This window comes from Solenopsis invicta, chromosome 3, assembly GCF_016802725.1.
Source record: "Solenopsis invicta isolate M01_SB chromosome 3, UNIL_Sinv_3.0, whole genome shotgun sequence".
Lineage (NCBI taxonomy): Eukaryota > Metazoa > Arthropoda > Insecta > Hymenoptera > Formicidae > Solenopsis > Solenopsis invicta.
In genome coordinates this window covers 25173984-25193000 of record NC_052666.1, presented here as the reverse complement: position 1 = coordinate 25193000, position 19017 = coordinate 25173984, and the positions used below count along the sequence as shown (strand labels likewise).

Here is a 19017-nt window from a genome sequence, read left to right as displayed (position 1 = left end):
TTTTTAACTTTAATAATAAATAATTGTAATTTCTACTCTCTCTATTTCAGATATTGCAACAGCGATATTTTTCAGATCAGCTTAATTTAACTTAAGTGCACAGTTTCTTGAATATCTTTACCGAAATGTTAAAGTATGTTAAAATATCTAACAACCACTATAAATTGTATATGTTACAAATTCTGTTATCAAATTAAAGATAATAAAACAAACTATTGTTGTAAAAACTAATTTTGAATAACTATTTAAATGCTTTATAAAAAATATCCTTAAAGTCTATTATGTTTTTTATTTTCGGATAGAAATCTTCATTGAATTCTATAACGAGGTGCTATACTATAAGCAAAAGTAGCAAAATTCGGATACAGATGTATTTATGTTATAAATGTAAAATTAATTTGCTTTTCGATTTTGCTTTAAAAGTTACAAAATACAATTCATCCTACATGCGGTGGACCAATTCTGTGTTTTTGCTGCCGACTATGCTGACTATACAAGTGTTTGTTATCAGTCATCGCACCGATCATTGTACCGGTGCCGGTATGCTCTCGTGAACCAACCCGACGAAAAAAGGCGTGCCAAGACGCAGACTCGGAACGCGATATCAGAACACATCGTTACGCACGGAGATTCCATACAAAGCCGGCTACTTCCAGAATTGTGTAATTACTGTGTAAGAATTCAACTTTCCAACGGTCTCAAATTATCGCAAGAATACCATGCAATTACACAAGATTCTTTGTCGCCAGTCAGCTAAATGTCTTTATCCTTAAAGCTTAATAAATCTTTATTATCAAACAGTATTAATTTAATATCTGTAGTGTATATCTAATTTTATATATATTTATCACGTTAAAAATTGATTTGTCATGAAAAAAACGTTTCATGATTAAATATCATTTGTTATTACAAAAAATCTTTTTAGATTTTGCGCTTGTTCAACTTTAATTTTCTATTTAAGAACGAAATTTGTATGATTACTTAATTATTATTAAATTTACATATTAAAATTTATTGGCACTAGCAATAACTAACAATAAGTTATAAGTACGTATAAATTTGGATATAATTCAATCTTTTTAATACCCGAAAACCGTAGAACAATTATCACGGAACTTTCCCTTGTGCAGTACAGTTCTAATTGAAATGTTTCTAATTGTGTTTTTATAGACGCTTGAATGGATCGGATTTTCCAACTTTCAGTATTTCCGTTCAGTATTAATACATCCTTCCGTTTATCGCTGTTTTGACGTAATGGGATCAATCAGTCAATCGAAAGCTACAGAACGAAAGAACGGAGTGGAAATGATTGGCGAGCCGTGCCTAAAACTACGCCCATCAAACTATCAGAACCGAGGTATCCGTATACATTGCCACCGCAATTTCGCAGTTCAGTCGTGAGAAGGCAGCGGATCGCGCACGCGGCACTCTCATACGTTTCAGTCGAGTTTCATAGTGCTCATCGGCATCACGGCGTCAATCAACTTGTCGAAGTTTCGAAGCGCAAGTCGAACACTACGTGCAACATGGGTGTATGCAAGATAGTTAAATGGTTCAAGTAAGCTTCTATTCATTTTCTTTAATCGAAGACGCAAGAGAATAGTTTCAATAAAATGTTGAAAGAAAGATGTTGAATGGAACTAAGGAAAAATGTATTGGTCTTGAATTTTCTCTTTGTGCATTTTAATTAATTTGAGTTTATTGTTAATTAATTGTGTAGACTACTTTACATAATATTTCAATTCATTTTTGGCACTTGTATCTTCAAGACATTTATCGTTAAATAATTATTTACAAAAGTCATGCCTTTGTTCGATAACAATATCTAAAACGAAATCGGGTCTGTCGCGATATGAAAATGCATTGTAATGTGCAATGCTCTTATATAAGTCATGTGTAGTATATAACTCTAGATCTCCTAAAATAGATTGAGAATATAAGATTCCCATGAATGATATTTATGCGGCAATGTAAACTTACTGTAACGTAAGATATATTGAAATTTATTATAAAATAAACTAAATTTTTTTTTTAATTTCACGCGTTTTTAACGCATTAATCCATGCTTTTGACACTTGTTTATTGTCTACTTTATAGAAGAATTGTATAATTTGAAAGTAAACTAATGCACTTTACCTAAAATATGTGGAGCCTCAATATGTGTTTATGTCATCTTTATTATTATTTTCATACATTTGAGAGAGAGAGAGAGAGAGAGAGAGAGAGAGAGAGAGAGAGAGAGAGAGAGAGAGCAGTTTGAATAATTTTCTGACTGAAGAAAACATTAAGTTTGTATCGACGAATGATGTTCGGTACGAGGTGAAGGTCGCCGACATTCGTATCAAATAAACTGATAAAAGCCAAAAAATTAATCAGTTCATTAAATATAACAAATATATCTCCACGCTAAAAAAATGTTTGATATTGACATTTATAGAGCATAATATAATGCGATTTCGTTGATATCTCGTGTTTTGAATTTCTTATTACAAATATGATCAATGCAAATAAAAAAATTACTATTACTAAAAAAAAGTGCAAGCAAGACTATTTTAATTGGTGAAATATAATTAATTCCAACATGAAAAATATTTAATATATATATGTATTAAAAAGTTAAATTATCTCTTAGAAAAAATACTCCTACTTTTTGATATCATGCTGTAATTAATGCATTTAAATTTTATTAAACTGAGACTAGATATAAAAGAAAATGCTTAAGAATAAAACGAATAGAATTATCAGATAAACTATACTCAGAATGCCTCTTGCGGCAAAATACTTTCGTATATATAACTTAACTTGTAATTTATTTACTTGTGTCTATCGAAATACTTCTTTTCCTATTATAATCAAGTAACTTTCAGGAGAATTCAAGAAATAGTTTTGTGAGAAATACAGTGGTAACAGGAATTTATAACCAGTCGCTATTTTATCGAGCTCAAGTGCTATCGAGCGGAAGAGAAATGCATCGCGATAAACATCTCAATCACGACTATTTACATAAAGATAATTGAGCGATATCAGCGACTCGTTCGATGAATGCTACGCCTGCGTGAGAGAAAAAAATGTATCGAGTCTGATCTGAGTAACATAAGCGGAAGAACACGTGCGCACGCGGGAGATCTCTACGATTTGCTTCCGAGTTTCTCTTCGTCTCGCCGCTAGAGATCTCGATTGCTTTCCATCCCGTCGTGAAAATGTTTCGAAAAGTTCGAGCGTGTCGAAGACACGGGCTAATTACAGCCGAAAGAATAGCGGTCCCCTTCCTTTTGCCAGTTGGTTTGGGCAACGGGGGCGTACCGTTAACTACGTTTTAACCGACCGTGTACTCGCGGCCTGTAATGACTGCCATTATCTGCTCGCCGAGCGACGCGAGATTGTGTTTGCGCGCATTACCGCGCCGCTGTAAAAATTGCACCGGTATTTAAAGCCGTGAGCTGTGCCTGCGACAAATAAAAAGAAACCATTGTCCCATTGAGCGAGGGTAATAAAGAAAGCTGTGGAGTTTGTGATAAAAAAAATCTCTAAACCAGGACGACTGGAATCTTGTAACTGTCCGAGAACGTCCGATCATGATTTCAATTTAATGTTACCTAGATGCAAACAGATTTTAATATTTCTTTAGAGGAAAAGGTTTGAAGGAGAATATTTTTTGTTTCTATATGTTGTTATATGAAAATATACTGATAAATCCGTAGTTATAAATTTAGAAAATAATGTATCATAACTGAATGTAGAATAATTCAACCATAAATTAATTAACTCGTAAAAAGTTCTCTACTTCCGAGAACACTACCGTTGCATTTTAAATATTTGTCATTTCTAAAATAAATTGTATAGCGTTCGTGAAATTGGACAAGCAGAATAGAATAAAATATTCGATTTTAGAATTCCATTCCTCGTCTAAATTAGAAAAGTTAAATATTTTGTTCAAGTTATACAACATTTGTTGTTAAGAAACATAAGAGTAATACACAGTGTATTTACTAATTAAAAGCTTTGATTTTAATATTTTGCTTCATAATTAATAATCATTAATGACATCTGCGTAACAAACAGGTCAAATTTGCTTGATAACCCTCAATCATAACCGATTTGCAGAAAGATAGAATTATTTATTTATATATTTATTATGCATATTAATACACATAATGCTTCTTCGATTGTAATCGTAGATAAAAACATATACCGAATATAAAAACTACGTAAACTATTTAACATGCAAATAAATCGAAAAATCAAGCATTTCGTTCATCGACACCTTCTTTTCTAATTAATATCTTTTATTACTCATTGATGAGATATAGGTATAACGCTTATAGAAACGCGTTCTGTGTGCATTCTTCCCAGCACATGGAATTCTTGAATCGAAAGTGCATCGCGTGAATAATAAAGTGCCTCATGTAAATTCAGTTCACAGTATCATATGTACATACATACATGTGCAACTTTCAAGCTTATCACTTTATCTGTTCAAGGTACGCATATTTTTTTCATTAAATAAGCGACGTTTCAGAACAGAGCATAATACACGACCTGCAATATTTTACCGATTTGAAAATGTGTATTGCACGCGGAAAATAATCTCTCTTGTGAGAAGAAAATCTGGCACAATTTTGTTACATTTCCGAACAAAAAGCTAATCACTCTAATCAGCAACGCGGAACTTTTCAACACGAATACTCGTAATAATAAAAATGCATTTAATAATGACAGAGTAACTATTAATCGCGAACATATAAGATGTCCTAGAAGTGCACTCCGTAAATTGCCACATTCAAAGTCAAACTTTCCAATCTTGGAAAAAAACGTGTTTCAAATATTCTTTCCAAATAAGTAATTTTTAATAAACTTTATTTTTGCAGAATTTAATGATCAGTATTTAAATATTTAAATAATTTAAATACAGCCGTCCAAATATTTCCCAAATATTATTCCAAGTATTATTTGAATATCTAAAAATCCATTACTTCGTAGACTTATTTCGTAGCAATTAAAAACTTTGTATTTTTTTAAAATTATATTAGTATGTAAAAGATAATATCTTTTCTATTTGGTAGAAATGTTAAAATTGTTAAGTCAACAAAAATATAATCGCCAATATCTATTACTAAATATTGAAATTTTTGCAAAAATATATAAAATAGTTGTATACTACATATAGTTTTTATATAAATGAATTTCTAAGGTCAAAGATCTTGCACGTGAATTTACAGTATTTTCCTATATAATCTTTCAGCTGTGATGCTCAGTGAAGCATATAAACAGGCGTTGTAATTTCATAAATATAATAATATTATTTTCTATAATAATAATACTATCGCCAGCCATATCAACAAAAATTATGTCTCGTTAAAATCAATTTGCCGGGTAATTGCGTAGACAATTTAAAATACAAAGAAACTTTCTACAGACTAGATCTGCTTTATTTATAATCATATTATTCTCGTTTAGAATAAAATATATGTTTAATAACCGTGAAAAGCATGAAATCTGTTTCGTGTAACAAATAAGAATGATTGCAACAAGTTGTGATATACGCATATATGGTTGCACACAATCAATTTTGAATTTATTAATATAAAATATATAATTATAAATTGTATATTGTTAAATTGTTTGAAAAAGATTATATCATTATTCCATTATAAAACGTTGAATGACTTAGAGCTTTAAAACAAAATAAACATAAAAATAGCTGTATTTTTAATTCCGGTTAATTTGAAATTAATTTAAATTCAAAATTTTTTATATTAATTTTAATATAATTTGAATTCAGTTTAATTGTCAAAATAAGGAAAATTGAAAAGACAGGTTACATGTTTAAATATTTTTTAGTACTACAAATTCTAAAAAAATCTTTGAAAGCATATATGTAAAATCATATCTGAATAATAATCTTTAATATTATTTTAATATCGATAGTTTTCTTTAAAAATTATCAATATTGTATCCATTTTTTTCTATCGTACTCTAGAGAATGTTATAAATTATTCTATCGTGTTTTAAAGAATGTATCCATTCCATCGTTACAAAAAGAAATACATACGTATCAAATATTGTTTACGATAGGATAGGTTTGTTGATTTTCGTGTTCCTTCCAAGGTTGATCGAGGCTTCTAAGACTGACGAACCTAACTTACGATTAGTGCGATCTTATGCGTTGTCTCGATACATTCTGTTCGGTGAGTAATCGTGTACAATGAAGAAACTATTGTCATTCAAATGGCTTCGAAAGTAAGTAATTGAATAGTCCAGAATTCCAGAAATTTGTTAAAATGCGTTACCTTGTATAATAAAATACATATTTCAAACTAATTTTAAATGATATGTGCGTGCAACGATAGAATGAAAATTTATTTAGTGTATAGCGTATTTGATTTTGTGATATGTGTTGAAAGACCACGTATAGACGTATAAAAGTAGACCTGATCCTGAGTATTCTGATATCGGTCAGTGAAAAGGCAAGAAAGGGAAAGGGAGAGAGAAGCGTGTTAACGAGAATCTGAAATAATTCACATCACGAAGTAATAAGCGCCGTTATTCTGTGATCCGTGAAGAACGAAACGTCGGGGAAAGTGCAAGTTCGCGGTACCATCGATCTTGCGGTTGCACAGCAATTGCCGTAGATGTCGTGCGATTCATCGATCTTTTACCGGTTTTTGTTCCCGCTTCTGTTTCACGGCGCGGCTCGTCCTACTGACATCGGAAACCTTTATTACTTGCCTCACTAAAATCTATCAATCGCGCACAATTGATTCAACAAGTCTCAAATTAATTAGTCTTCTAATCAAATGGACAAACGGACAAAATTTAATTTATTAGTCTGAGTTTTATAATAATACTTTACAATATTCTATGAAAAAGTATAAATTCTCTTTTTTCGAATACATGAAAATGAGTTTTTTTTATCTTTATGACGAGTATATTTCAAGAAAATATAATTCTTTGTTAAAGATAACCGTTAAAAGAAGAAAAGTAAAAATAGCAACCATTTTTCTTAACAGTAGAATTTATATTTTCTTGTTTAATGTTAATAGCGAATTTCGTCTGTTGTTAAGTTTTCTAAAAAAAAAAAAAATCATAAATTGTAGATAAATAAAATAAATGATACATGCAAACAAATGAAATCAGATCAATTTAAGAATAAAGTTTATCAAATAAACCATGAAATCAAAAGTATTTGGTTACGGAACAAGAAAATATGCGTTGAAAGTTGCAATTAGAATACTAGGTATATATTAACAAAATGAATCTCAGACCTATCGCTCTTTTTTCAGAACAACCACGCGGTCGAACAGGAACACAATACAGTCCACGTCGCCGAAGCCGCAAAACAGCCCCAAGTAAGTTGCGTGTGCTCGATTACCGTTTATAAAAAAGAAGTCTTTATATCTTGACTTATATCACAAGGTATCCCGCACATAAAAATAATCATGCGACGCAGCATAATTAATAGGAAGATTATTTAAAATTCTCGGTTTCTTTTTTTTGTTGAAGTAGGGAAAGAGTTGACTAAAACATTCAACATTTCTCGGGCTTTTTTCACGCTTCTAACGATACCGAAAGTTATTACAAATAATTACACACATCTAAAGGTGCTCTCATCTTTGTAATGTTTCTCGACGAATGAAAAGATTGATAACTTTAATTTCAAGAAGTAAATTCTTGGTAAAACTTATACTAAATGTCACAAGATAATTCCCATCAATAATATGCAATAATACTATACTATACTAATAATATTAAATTACAAGATTTAATATTTTCATGATAATTTGAAATGATCTTTTCAGTGTATCTCCATTTCTTTTTTTCTAAACTTTGCTACCAAAACTATTTATACTTGTAAAAAGATACATAATTAAATTTTATTTGATAAAACAGAACAAATTTATTACAATAAAGTGCAATTTTTTAATATTATAATATTAAATATTGTAATATTAAAAAAATTATAAATAACAATACCAACAATGTTGTACATGGAATTTTTTTCCAAACTTTTACTTTTTCGTACGTTATATTGATTTTTTTCTATTATATTGAAAAATCAATATCAAGATAAAAAATTCGATTTAATTTCTTTAAACTACTCTGTGTGTATATTTTACTTCCGTAAATTGTCAATTTTTTATTTCACTGCATTGCGCATTTTTTTATTATTTAACTGCATTGCATTGCATTGCTCATTTTCTTTTTTATTATTTTATTCCATTATTGCATTGCCCATTTTACGCAACATTGTTGCAAAATACGCAACATGCATATCTTATTATGTAATACACTATGTATAAATATGCACGACATGCACTGCTCGGAGATCATTATTTTCACTCGAATTATTTTTCGTTCGTGTATTTCGATTACGTACTACGAGTCGGAAAAGCAAACGTTCGTTTCAGACATCGACGCAGATTTTTGGCGAACAAAATAAAAGCTCGACTTGTGTTCATTTATTATCACTCGCAATTTAGAGCTAAGGACAGAATCAGATTTAGATACAAATCGTCTCTTAAACATACTTTTGCACTGGATAAAGTAAAAATCTTTCAAACTAATTATAAATTCACGTACTTAAATTCGCCACATTATTATTGTGATTTTAATAAATTTATAATTCACGATAACTGCTGAATCACGATCTTCAAGATTTGGAAATAGAAATAATCTTTACAATCAACTGTAGATTTTTATTTGCACTTGTAGCGATTTAAGATCTTAATAACGTAATAGCTTTTATAAATCGAAATGTGAAGAGACCTTGAAACGCCAAATCTCTAATCACATAAGACAATCGCCCGATATTTCAATATTCTTGATACAACACATATGCATGCGCAGAATAAAATTGTGTGCGTGATTTTAGTAAATCAAAAAGACGAAATTATCGTCGCAATAAAAGTTGTGATTTATTTTCTTAAGTAATTAAAATAAAGAAATTATGAAAAAATTTCATTCTTGAAATGTAAAATTTCCAAAGATATGATAACTTCATATCGACTATAGCCATCTCGCGGGCGCGTCGACGAAGCTAATTTTGCGACTCATTAAAGACGACTTCTATAAATACTCTTCTCTAATTAAAAAAATACTCATAAATTATATACTTATTAATTTTTTTTTTTTAATATATGATTCACATATTGCTCGAGAAATGAAGTGGACCACTCGGAAAATCCGTGCGCATAACAGAAAGGTTAAGCATGGCATGAATCAACATCACCCTCAAATAAGTTCTCTTACATTTTTAAAAGACGCTGTATCGTCACGCGCTGATAAACACTGTTAATTTTCATAAATGAAAGTATCTCGCGTTTTAATTATTTCACGTTCTAATTAATGCCCATGCTAAGCAAAGCTAACGTACGATCGCGCGAAGTACACTTGATGAATTTCTTGCACGTTTGTGCTGCTTCACGCCCAAGATTATTTCGATATTACGGTAGCTCTTTAGTCGCAAATCGCTTCTAGAAGTCATTGCTAATCACAATGCTTGTCGCGTGAAATCGAATTTCAATTAGACTACCCTTTAATCCTTTATTCCCCCACTCGTCTAAGAAGCGTTTTATTTAACGTTCGCAACATTCGCGAGCATTCCCAGACAACACGCATGTCGAGAAGACATTCAAAAGACGTCTTAATTTAAGATTAATGTTATGGGTCCTTTGTTCTTGTTTAATATTCGATAAATAAGATCGGTCTTACGAACTCTGATTAATCTAATCGGCCGATTGAATTTAATTGTGATTGAACTTGTCAATTATAAAACATAAAATTGATCATCCCTAGTTTTATTTTTTAATTATCTTAATTATTAATAAGCGTATTATATTTTATATTAATTAAAATAATTAATTATATTAATTAAAATTCTAAATTACGTTCATTAAAAATATTTTATCATATTTTAATATATTTTATAGATTCATATAAATTTTACATAAATTTCCCATAATTATATAATTTGCAAAAAATGGACAAGAAAAATAAAATAATTTGATCAGTTTTATGGATAGTTTTGGCTATATAATATGAGCTAAGTTATCAAAATTTAAAAACTGAAGGCTTTTCTAGGTTCATTTTCTTTTTTCATAATCAACGACAAAAAATTTTGATTGCGAATACCCAAACTTTTTTTTAGAAATATTTAATATTTTTGAGATATGACCCGTAACATCCTTGAGTTTTGCAGTTGGCTATTCTTTAAATTTAATCACCTCCGATCAAGCTTATCGGAAATAGGACCGGCCTGAAATTTCAAAAGCGTTGTAAACGGTTAGCGTCGAAGCGATCAAGCATTGAAACGCGCCCCAAATTGACGATCATACATTTTATCTGAAGGACGTTCCGGGTATGTCCATAATGCATCCTCCATACATTCTCTTACCATCTTTAGGACGTCCTTTGGAGGAGCACGTCTGTGCCCTATCGAACTAACTATATGTATCTAACTGGGCACGCTTTCGAAATTCACGAGCGAGCGTCCATGACACCATTAGCGTTAACAATCGCGGATACGAAATTAGGGTAGATCTACGTACCCACGAGAATCCTTGCGGAGCGAATTCGACATGCGATCCGAGACTGATCGTCGTCCAGTCCTTCTTGACCATGTTTGCGTCGTAATTCTGCGCATATTCACTCGCGAAATCGCCACCGTTGTCTCGACTGACCCTGCCATTCGAACCCGTGAAGAGGACTGCAGTAGTGCAGTGCAACGGCTTCACCTGTTGCTAGCTTCATTCACCTCCATTGTCGTGACGTATCGCAGCAATTTCGGATCACGCGCGAAAACGATCCGTGCCATAAGATCGACGCGTCGGGATCAATCGCGTCGAATCTTGAAAGCTGCTCCACAAACGTTCAACCCGCCCCGAAGATCAGATCAAGGATCAATTAACGCGACGTAATTCCAGCATCGACATTTTTTTCGCGCGCACTTTTTAACGCCGGCAGCGCCTCAACTCCAGCAGGCCGGAAGCTCTGGATCGTGAAAGCGGCCAATCGCGAGCCCGAATTCCGAGGCGGAGCGATCTCTGGATGATAACGGGTCAATTATCTTGGGCACCCCAATGCCCTCTCCGGTGAAGGTGGATTAGCGCGAAGCATTGTTCGAAGGAGGATGAACTTGTGTAAACACGAGTGTCTGGTGCATTTACTCGAGTATCTCTGATAATTTGTACCTTGTATCTTTTAGATCTGTTGAAACTTTGTGTCGAGGCAGCCGCAAATATACGCTTAATTGGTAAATTTTACTCGATTTGATTAATTTACTGTGCTGCAATGAGACGGTTCTTAATTGTCAAATATCTTGCTACAGTTCTTTATATGCAAAGTGGCTAACACTAATTATGCATTTTTTCCACAGTAAATACGTTTTCTTTGCGAGTGTTGGCGTGGCAGAAAGTGACGCCGAGATCAGTTACGTTCGCTTTATTAGCGGATCAACAATCTTATATCAGTTATGCAAAAATCTATGTAAGGTACCGAAGATTAGTTGCGTTTGTCGTTTGTCATATGTTCATGGAAAGTTTTGAATTCCACGCAATAATGGCAACTTCGAGTCCCCGTTGTTTCAGGTATTAATTTGCTGTAAGGTCTCTGAGAAAAAATGGTATTTGTAGTAAAAATAAATTACATATATAATTTATTTGCGTATCTGCTTAAAAAAATTTTTTAGATTTACTATGCATAAAATCACATTTCTTTAAACTTAAGCTTAAATGTTTAATAAACATAAAGATAATTAATCTTATAATTTTCAATTATTCTGATTCTTGATTATATAGTACAGACATGAGTGTAAAGCTCTTGCATTGATAAATTTGGTTTGTTTAAATTTATTATTTCATAAATTTTTTGAATCTCGAGACTTTAAATCTTTTTAGCTATCAGCTTATATAGAATTCTCTTAGCAATTGGATTCTTATCAGACTGTATTTTTTAAGTATTTTTTTCTTTTTTCTTTTTTTTAAGAAATTTTTATTTTTTTTCTGGTTATAAAGAGATCATTTCTTTACTTAAACACAATCACAATTTTACCAAATATAAAACGTTTCTATTTATATTTTATATCAAAGTTGCATATGGTAATACATTTTTTAATTAAATAAGGTTAATGGTTCATACAAAATTAATTTACTATTAATACTTTATATTGTATTACTTATTGATTTATTTTCCATTACTTTTGTATATGTATACTTATTAAAAATTAAAATATTTTTACAAAAACGCATTGATAGATATTTGCACAGCAGCTTATATTCGCAGCATATCACTCAATGTATCTGAAAATTATAAAGTTGGTTATGCACACGTTTGCATAATCATCGTGATGCGATACTGGCGCTTGTACTATGATCGTTGCCATGAGCATTTTGTTTCCCCAGTTGTGCGAACAATCGTATCTGGTACACGTCTACTCTTTTCTTTTCGACGAAATACCGCTTTGCTTTTGTCGTGTTGTAATCCATGAAAAGTAATTATGAATAATATCTTCAGTATAACTCGGTAAATCAATAAAAATGTTATCTCCGTGAGTGAATAAATCCTAAAGCGATAATTTTATTTGATATAAATGCTAGTAATAATACATAATATATTAATGTAACAAATTTATGTTAGTATCAATTATCATATAATTAAAACAATTATTAATGAATGTAACTTTTGATTCATTATTATATGTGCATACTTAATTATTTTACTAATTTATTCTATTTTATATTTTATGATCTGAGAAAGTAGCACACTCCAACTTAAAATTCAACTATATATATATATATATATATATATATATATATAAAAAATTGAAACTGACATAAAAAATTATTATCTCTATAGAAAAATTTTTTTTTGTACTATTTCAGTGTTGTTAAAGTGGAAATTATGATAGAATGAAGGAATAATAATTTGTAAATTTAATTGAAATCATTTATATTTATATATTCTGATCTCTTTTATTTTTGTAAAACGTATAAAAATGGAATATATAGGCAACACATATTATGATTAATATTCAACGATTTATCTTTTTCATACTTTTAACAGATTTAGTGACACTTTTTTAAATACATACTTTTACATACGTTTTCTCAATTGTACATTGTTTAAATTGTTGAAGATTTTAAGACTTGATGTTAATATAATAAAATAAAATAAATGAATATTTAATATATACGAATAGTATTTCTATATTTGATCATTGTACAATTAAATCTATGTATTTCTGATGGTTTAGTAGACTAATTTTAAAATGTTTTTCTTTGTGCAGTGAATACTACCAAAATTTAATACAACAGTTTGCGAATCAAACATCCAATGGAGACATCACCGATCCAGACTGGGTTATCTATTTGCCCAAGGAGCAGAACGCCGAGCAATTCTCTCAAAAGGACAATCGAAAGTTGTGGAAGCACACACAGTTTATACCGGGTGTACCGCACATACGTGCTTCTGAAATATTTGAGATTGAATGTATTGCAGGCACAGAGAAAAAATGTCTTGAACTAGTTTCTGCAGAATGGAACAATACCAAAGTGACGCTGAAAAGACATATTTTGTCATCATGCCGGGATGCAATAAAAGCAGACGTGGAAATTCTTAAGTATGAGTTACTCTCTTCGCATATGAGATATATATATATATATATATATATAAAAGGGATATATTAAAATCACCAATTCTCAAAATAGTAAAATAGAAATGTGCAAAAATTTGCCAGTTTATCAATTAAAATTTGTTTTCTAGTTTCGGAAATAATCATTGCAAAAAAATATCTCTTACATAGTTTTCAAATATTTTTATAAAATATTTGAAAATTATATAGAAAGAAATATTAATTTTTTATAAATTTTATTTTTTATTAAAACAACGTTTATACATAATTCATGTTCCTATGTATTACTAATTATATTAATATACTCTTATAATTTATATATTTTTTTAATTTATATATTTTATTTTTGTTTTAGATTTATTCTTATAATAAAATTGTTTTGGCGATATGCTTGTATATTTTAGAACTTTTTATTTTAGATCTATTTTTTCTCAGAAATTCGCTATTGTTATGTGTAATTCTTCAATATGTAATGAATGTCATATTGAGATAAATATCACTGTAGTTATTTTTTTTAATGACAAGATATTCTGTGCGTTATATAACATGATTGCAATTTTGCTATTAGCGAAATTCGGCATCCTAACATACTGCTGTTGATGGCCACAACATACACAAATGAGCATGGCCTCGTTTCAATCTTTGAACCCATCGACTGCTCATTGTACAATTACATGCACGAGCAAGGCGAACGAATAAACATACAAGGAATCATGCAAATCGGCATGAAATTGGCGGACGCATTGAAATATTGTCATATGCGAGGGTACATTCACACAGCGATCAGCTCGCACTGCGTTTACTTTGCATCCGATACGACTATCAAACTTGGCGGATGGGAACTAGCTAGAAGCATTGACAAAGTATGTGGAATTTAAGATCTCTATGTCTCACTGTATTCTCAAACCGTTAAAATATGGTTTTATTTTGAAATATGCTACACATAAAAGTTACATTACTTGTTTTATATTTTTACTTGTTTAAGTACAAATTTATAGGAATATTTGTGTTTATATAAAACGACTTAAATGATTTGCGAGTGTAAAATTTATATGAAGTTTATGTAAATATATTAACATAAATGTATCCGCTTTGTATATTTCTGTATTTCTGTGTTATGTAATTTAAATGACTTAACATTTTCTAAGTGACTATTATTCTTTAATATTTTCTTTTTTTTTTAATGAGTAAAATATGAATATTTTTTATTTACATTTGTTAGTTTATGCACGCAACAAATGCACTTATATGAATTTAAGGTCATTTGCTAGTAGATTTAAAAAGTTCACAGTAGAATAGACTATAATGAAGCGAATCGCGTCATATCCGCGATTCCATGACACACCCATGTACGTTTCACCAACGGAAATGGCTGGCATTGTTTTCGACAAAATGTTCGTTTCTGAATAAATTCGCTGTACCGTGTCGATGTTAATCGCACGCGCCGTCTGGAACGCGGAACTCTCGTTAATCATAATCGCAATTAAATGTGATAGATTATATTCTACGATAAAGATTATACTTGCGTAGATTTTTAATGTAGAATTACGTTGAAGAAATTTTATCGTGAAGAAAAATAAAAGTCGAAAGAAAACAATTAAAAACAATTATATTTTTTGAGGATCTAATTGTACATGTCAAAATTTAAATATTAATTATGATTTTTTGTGTAGTTCTAAAAGTTTTGTAAGTTTAAGTCTTTATTTAAAACAATATTTTTAATGTGTATAATTATTGCAAAATATTAAAATAAATAAATAACATTTTTTTTATAATAAAAAATTTACAATTATTTTTTTTGTTTTTAGGTTTATGTAGAACGTGATTACGAAAAATATTTACGACTAGAGAATTTCAAGTGTGAGTGGCATTGGCAAACATCGACGATATATTACGGACTAAATCCCGATAAAAAAATCGATGTTTACTGCTTAATGCTGTTGCTCTGGGAAATGTGTACAGGCAAGTATATTAATTTAATAGTTTTTAAATAAAAAGTAATAGATTTAAAATAAAATATTGAAATTACGTTTATGAAATAAAATTAAAAAATAATTGTTGGTAATTTTATAACGATTATTGTTTAATATTTTAGGAAGTGTACCGTGGAACGGATACGATCCATCTAATGTAGAATGGCAGCGAAAACGAAATGTTATTATAAACTTAGAGAATGTCCCGTCGATTCTTCATAGTTTACTGGAAGCTGGATTACATACTGATGAGACGAAAATAATGTTGGATATGGATAAAATAGGAAGAAAACTTCATAGGCTACTGGTAAATTTACATTGGCAATATAATTTTTTAGAGATGGCACAACTTCTATCAATTTATTAATTCTTCATACAATTTAAAAGCTGTGTTATTACTAACTATTTTTTTAATGTTTTAAGATGATATATGAGGAAGAAGAGAAAAATGACATGTATGTAAATGAAAACGGAAATATTAGTAATGATCTTTTATATAACGAGACATTGTATCATAAAGCTTCTTCTACGTCACCGACCCAAGATAAGGTGATCAAAAATTCATTCGCTAAACAGTCATGTCATCCTACGATGAAAAAAAGATTCACGCCGAACCATCTTCCCAAACCTGAAAAGGAGCAATGCAGTGAAGACTCTGATTCTATAAGCAGCATAAAAAAGATAACTATGTCTACAATCAATGATAGTATCGTGAGTCCCGTGACTAAAGTAAAGACTGCCACTCCTTGCATTCGTTGTGCAGAAGTTTCAAATATGGTGCAAGATCTCGACGAGGAAAGTGACGCACGAGCTAATCTAAAACGATTGAAACAACTGATAGCTAGTAGAAGGGTAGATTTCTTTGGGAGCGACGTTCTTTCGACATCTTTTTCTTATTCGACTCCAAGTAAATAAATTTAATATATAACATTTTTATATTTCTAGTAAAAGTTACATTATATCTCTATTATAAGTTATTTTATGAAAATTTGCTATTGTTTATATGATATTATATGTTAATGAGATTGAAATAAGAAACGTTGATAATGTTATTAAAACAATCAAGAGAAGATATATCAATGCACATAATAATTTAAATTCTTTTCATTTTTTTCTCTATATACTATTTTTTATATTTCAAAACCTAGTTAATTAAATTTTTATTTTGTATATATCAGGTCCAAAAGCTACAAGTTCATTATTATCGCAAGAAAAGAGTACCGACTATATAACCTGTAAACCAGCTAGTCATACAATTGCTATAGAGCCTAGATGTAATAAGTCACCCAGTGAATATGGTGGGGCTATATCAAAATTATCATATACACCACGGCAAAAGGTATTTTATTTCGAATAGTTTTATTAGATACATAAATCAATATTTCTGAAGTATATTTTTATATTTTTAACTTGTGATTTTTTTTAGAGATATGAAGAAATATAAATGAATATATATGAATTATGAAAATGCACACAATAATTTTTTAATTTATTAATATATATTAACTATATATATTAATATATATAAACATTATCCTTTTGTTATAGACGCCATACATGAGTATGCCTCCCAGTATTAAACAAGCAATAATACAACCTGAGATTTTGCATTCTGACACCAAAAATTTTTATGAATCAACATTATGGAGAAAAGAAAAAGAAATTTGTTTATCACGAATGGGACGCAGCGGAAAAAAGCAGAATGAAGTATGTATAATATTATTTCTAATATTATATTAGATAGGTTGCGCTGTTAAAAATTCTATGTATTTTAATATTATTTTATGCTTTTAGGATTCTTTACTATTGCAACCAACAGTTTGTATCACTGATGATGATAAAGTACAATATTCCCCACCACATGCAAAAAATGCTGATGCTACATATATAATTGAAATGACGAAGAAAGGTAAATTGAAAGAGACATATTTATTTTTTAAAATTTTATATTAACTATTGATATAAAATTTATTTATTTTTTATATAATATGACATTACTGATGTGTATTTATATTTATGAGTTATTTATTATTTGTTGTAAAGATAATTGTACCGAAGATAACAAAAAGTTATTAAAAGACAAGAGCAGTAGCGTGCCTACAAAGATTTTATCAACTCCAAATCAATCCATAAAAAATCTCAAAGATGCCCTCGATCGTGCCACGGAAATAGTGCGCTCGACAACGCCTTCCAAAATTTACACTTCTAAACTCGATCTCAATTTACGAGAATGCGAAGCTGTACTCGAAAACCTGTTTAAAACGAAATATAACGACGATCAAGAAATCAAAGTTATCAAAAAATCGACACCTAGCAATGAGATCTTTCTAGGAATGAGTGAAGTTTCAAGTATAAGAGCTAATAATGAAGCTGCCGCAAAACATGAACAAATCTTCAATCAAGCTTTCATAAATAGCCAAACACTCAGTTCCACAACAAAAACGTCATTCGAATCTGAAACATCTGCGCAGAATCAACAGTCAATAAACTCACAAGAAATTAATCGAAATGAAATACCTCTTATAAACGCGATTACATCAACCCCACAGGAAATTAGAATAGATGAAAGAGAATGTGTTAATGTATGTCCTATGAATGGTGATGTAGTAAAAGACTCGCCAAGAAGGCGTTCTCTATCTACAAAACTGAATAATGTGGGAATGGTATATACTTCAAGGAATATGTGTAAAAAAGTAATCAATTTTTAATTTTATATATAATGAAAATTAAATTTGAAATCTGTTGCTATAAATACTATTTTTAACTTTTGCAAATAAGTGATTTTTTATATATTACATTATTTATTCTCAATTTTACATAATTATTTATTTGATTTTTATTTTACAGAACATGGAAGGCAGCCAATATACAACTGAGGATATATACATCGATGATGAATTCGGAAGTAAATTAAACTACAATTTAATTCTCTTAAATGATAATATGTTCAGTGACGATGAATGTCTACCTCAGACGACAGAATTGTAAACTATTAGATTCAACGTTTGATCTTCACATTCTTGTGTAAAAAAACGTAGCTCTCTTTAAATAATTTTTAATTTATTCTATTTTGATGGCAAAATCAATGCTTTTACTTTATCGCCATTTTATGTTTAATACAAATAATATCTAATTTAACAATATTCGTTAATTCTAATTATTTATATTTACAGAAAGGTAAATAATCCAATATTATACAAAATGTTTATCAAATAACTTTATATTGAATAAAAAATTATCTTATTATATATAACCTTATTTATATTTTATAATAAATAACTTTATTTAAAAAAATTGTAAATAACTAAGAACTTGTACATATATGTAAACTTGTTAAATTCTTTCTTCAATAATGATAAAATTGATATTAATTATTATTTAAATATTTAAACTTAATGTCAAATTGATAAAATATTT

At 29.8% G+C, this 19017-nt stretch overlaps 1 protein-coding gene across 6 annotated transcripts; it reads left to right on the top strand.

Annotated features, from left to right (window-relative positions):
* The first annotated feature begins 80 nt into the window (after positions 1-80).
* On the top strand, positions 81-18743 carry LOC105197224. 6 transcript variants are annotated; one of them, XM_011163508.3, is made up of 13 exons: positions 81-673; positions 1171-1558; positions 7284-7349; positions 13283-13615; positions 14196-14490; positions 15436-15589; positions 15723-15907; positions 16024-16507; positions 16779-16939; positions 17149-17307; positions 17395-17509; positions 17644-18293; positions 18448-18743. In XM_011163508.3, exons 2-13 carry the CDS (start codon positions 1527-1529, stop codon positions 18586-18588), a joined length of 2775 nt encoding a protein of 924 aa, XP_011161810.1. In that variant the 5' UTR covers positions 81-673; positions 1171-1526; the 3' UTR covers positions 18589-18743. The 6 variants fall into 6 exon arrangements, with proteins under 6 accessions (XP_011161810.1, XP_025988995.1, XP_011161812.1 ...); XM_026133210.2 differs by lacking the exons at positions 81-673; positions 1171-1558 and adding an exon at positions 6031-6240; XM_011163510.3 differs by lacking the exons at positions 81-673; positions 1171-1558; positions 7284-7349 and adding exons at positions 11055-11251; positions 11375-11585.
* The last annotated feature ends 274 nt before the right edge of the window (positions 18744-19017 follow it).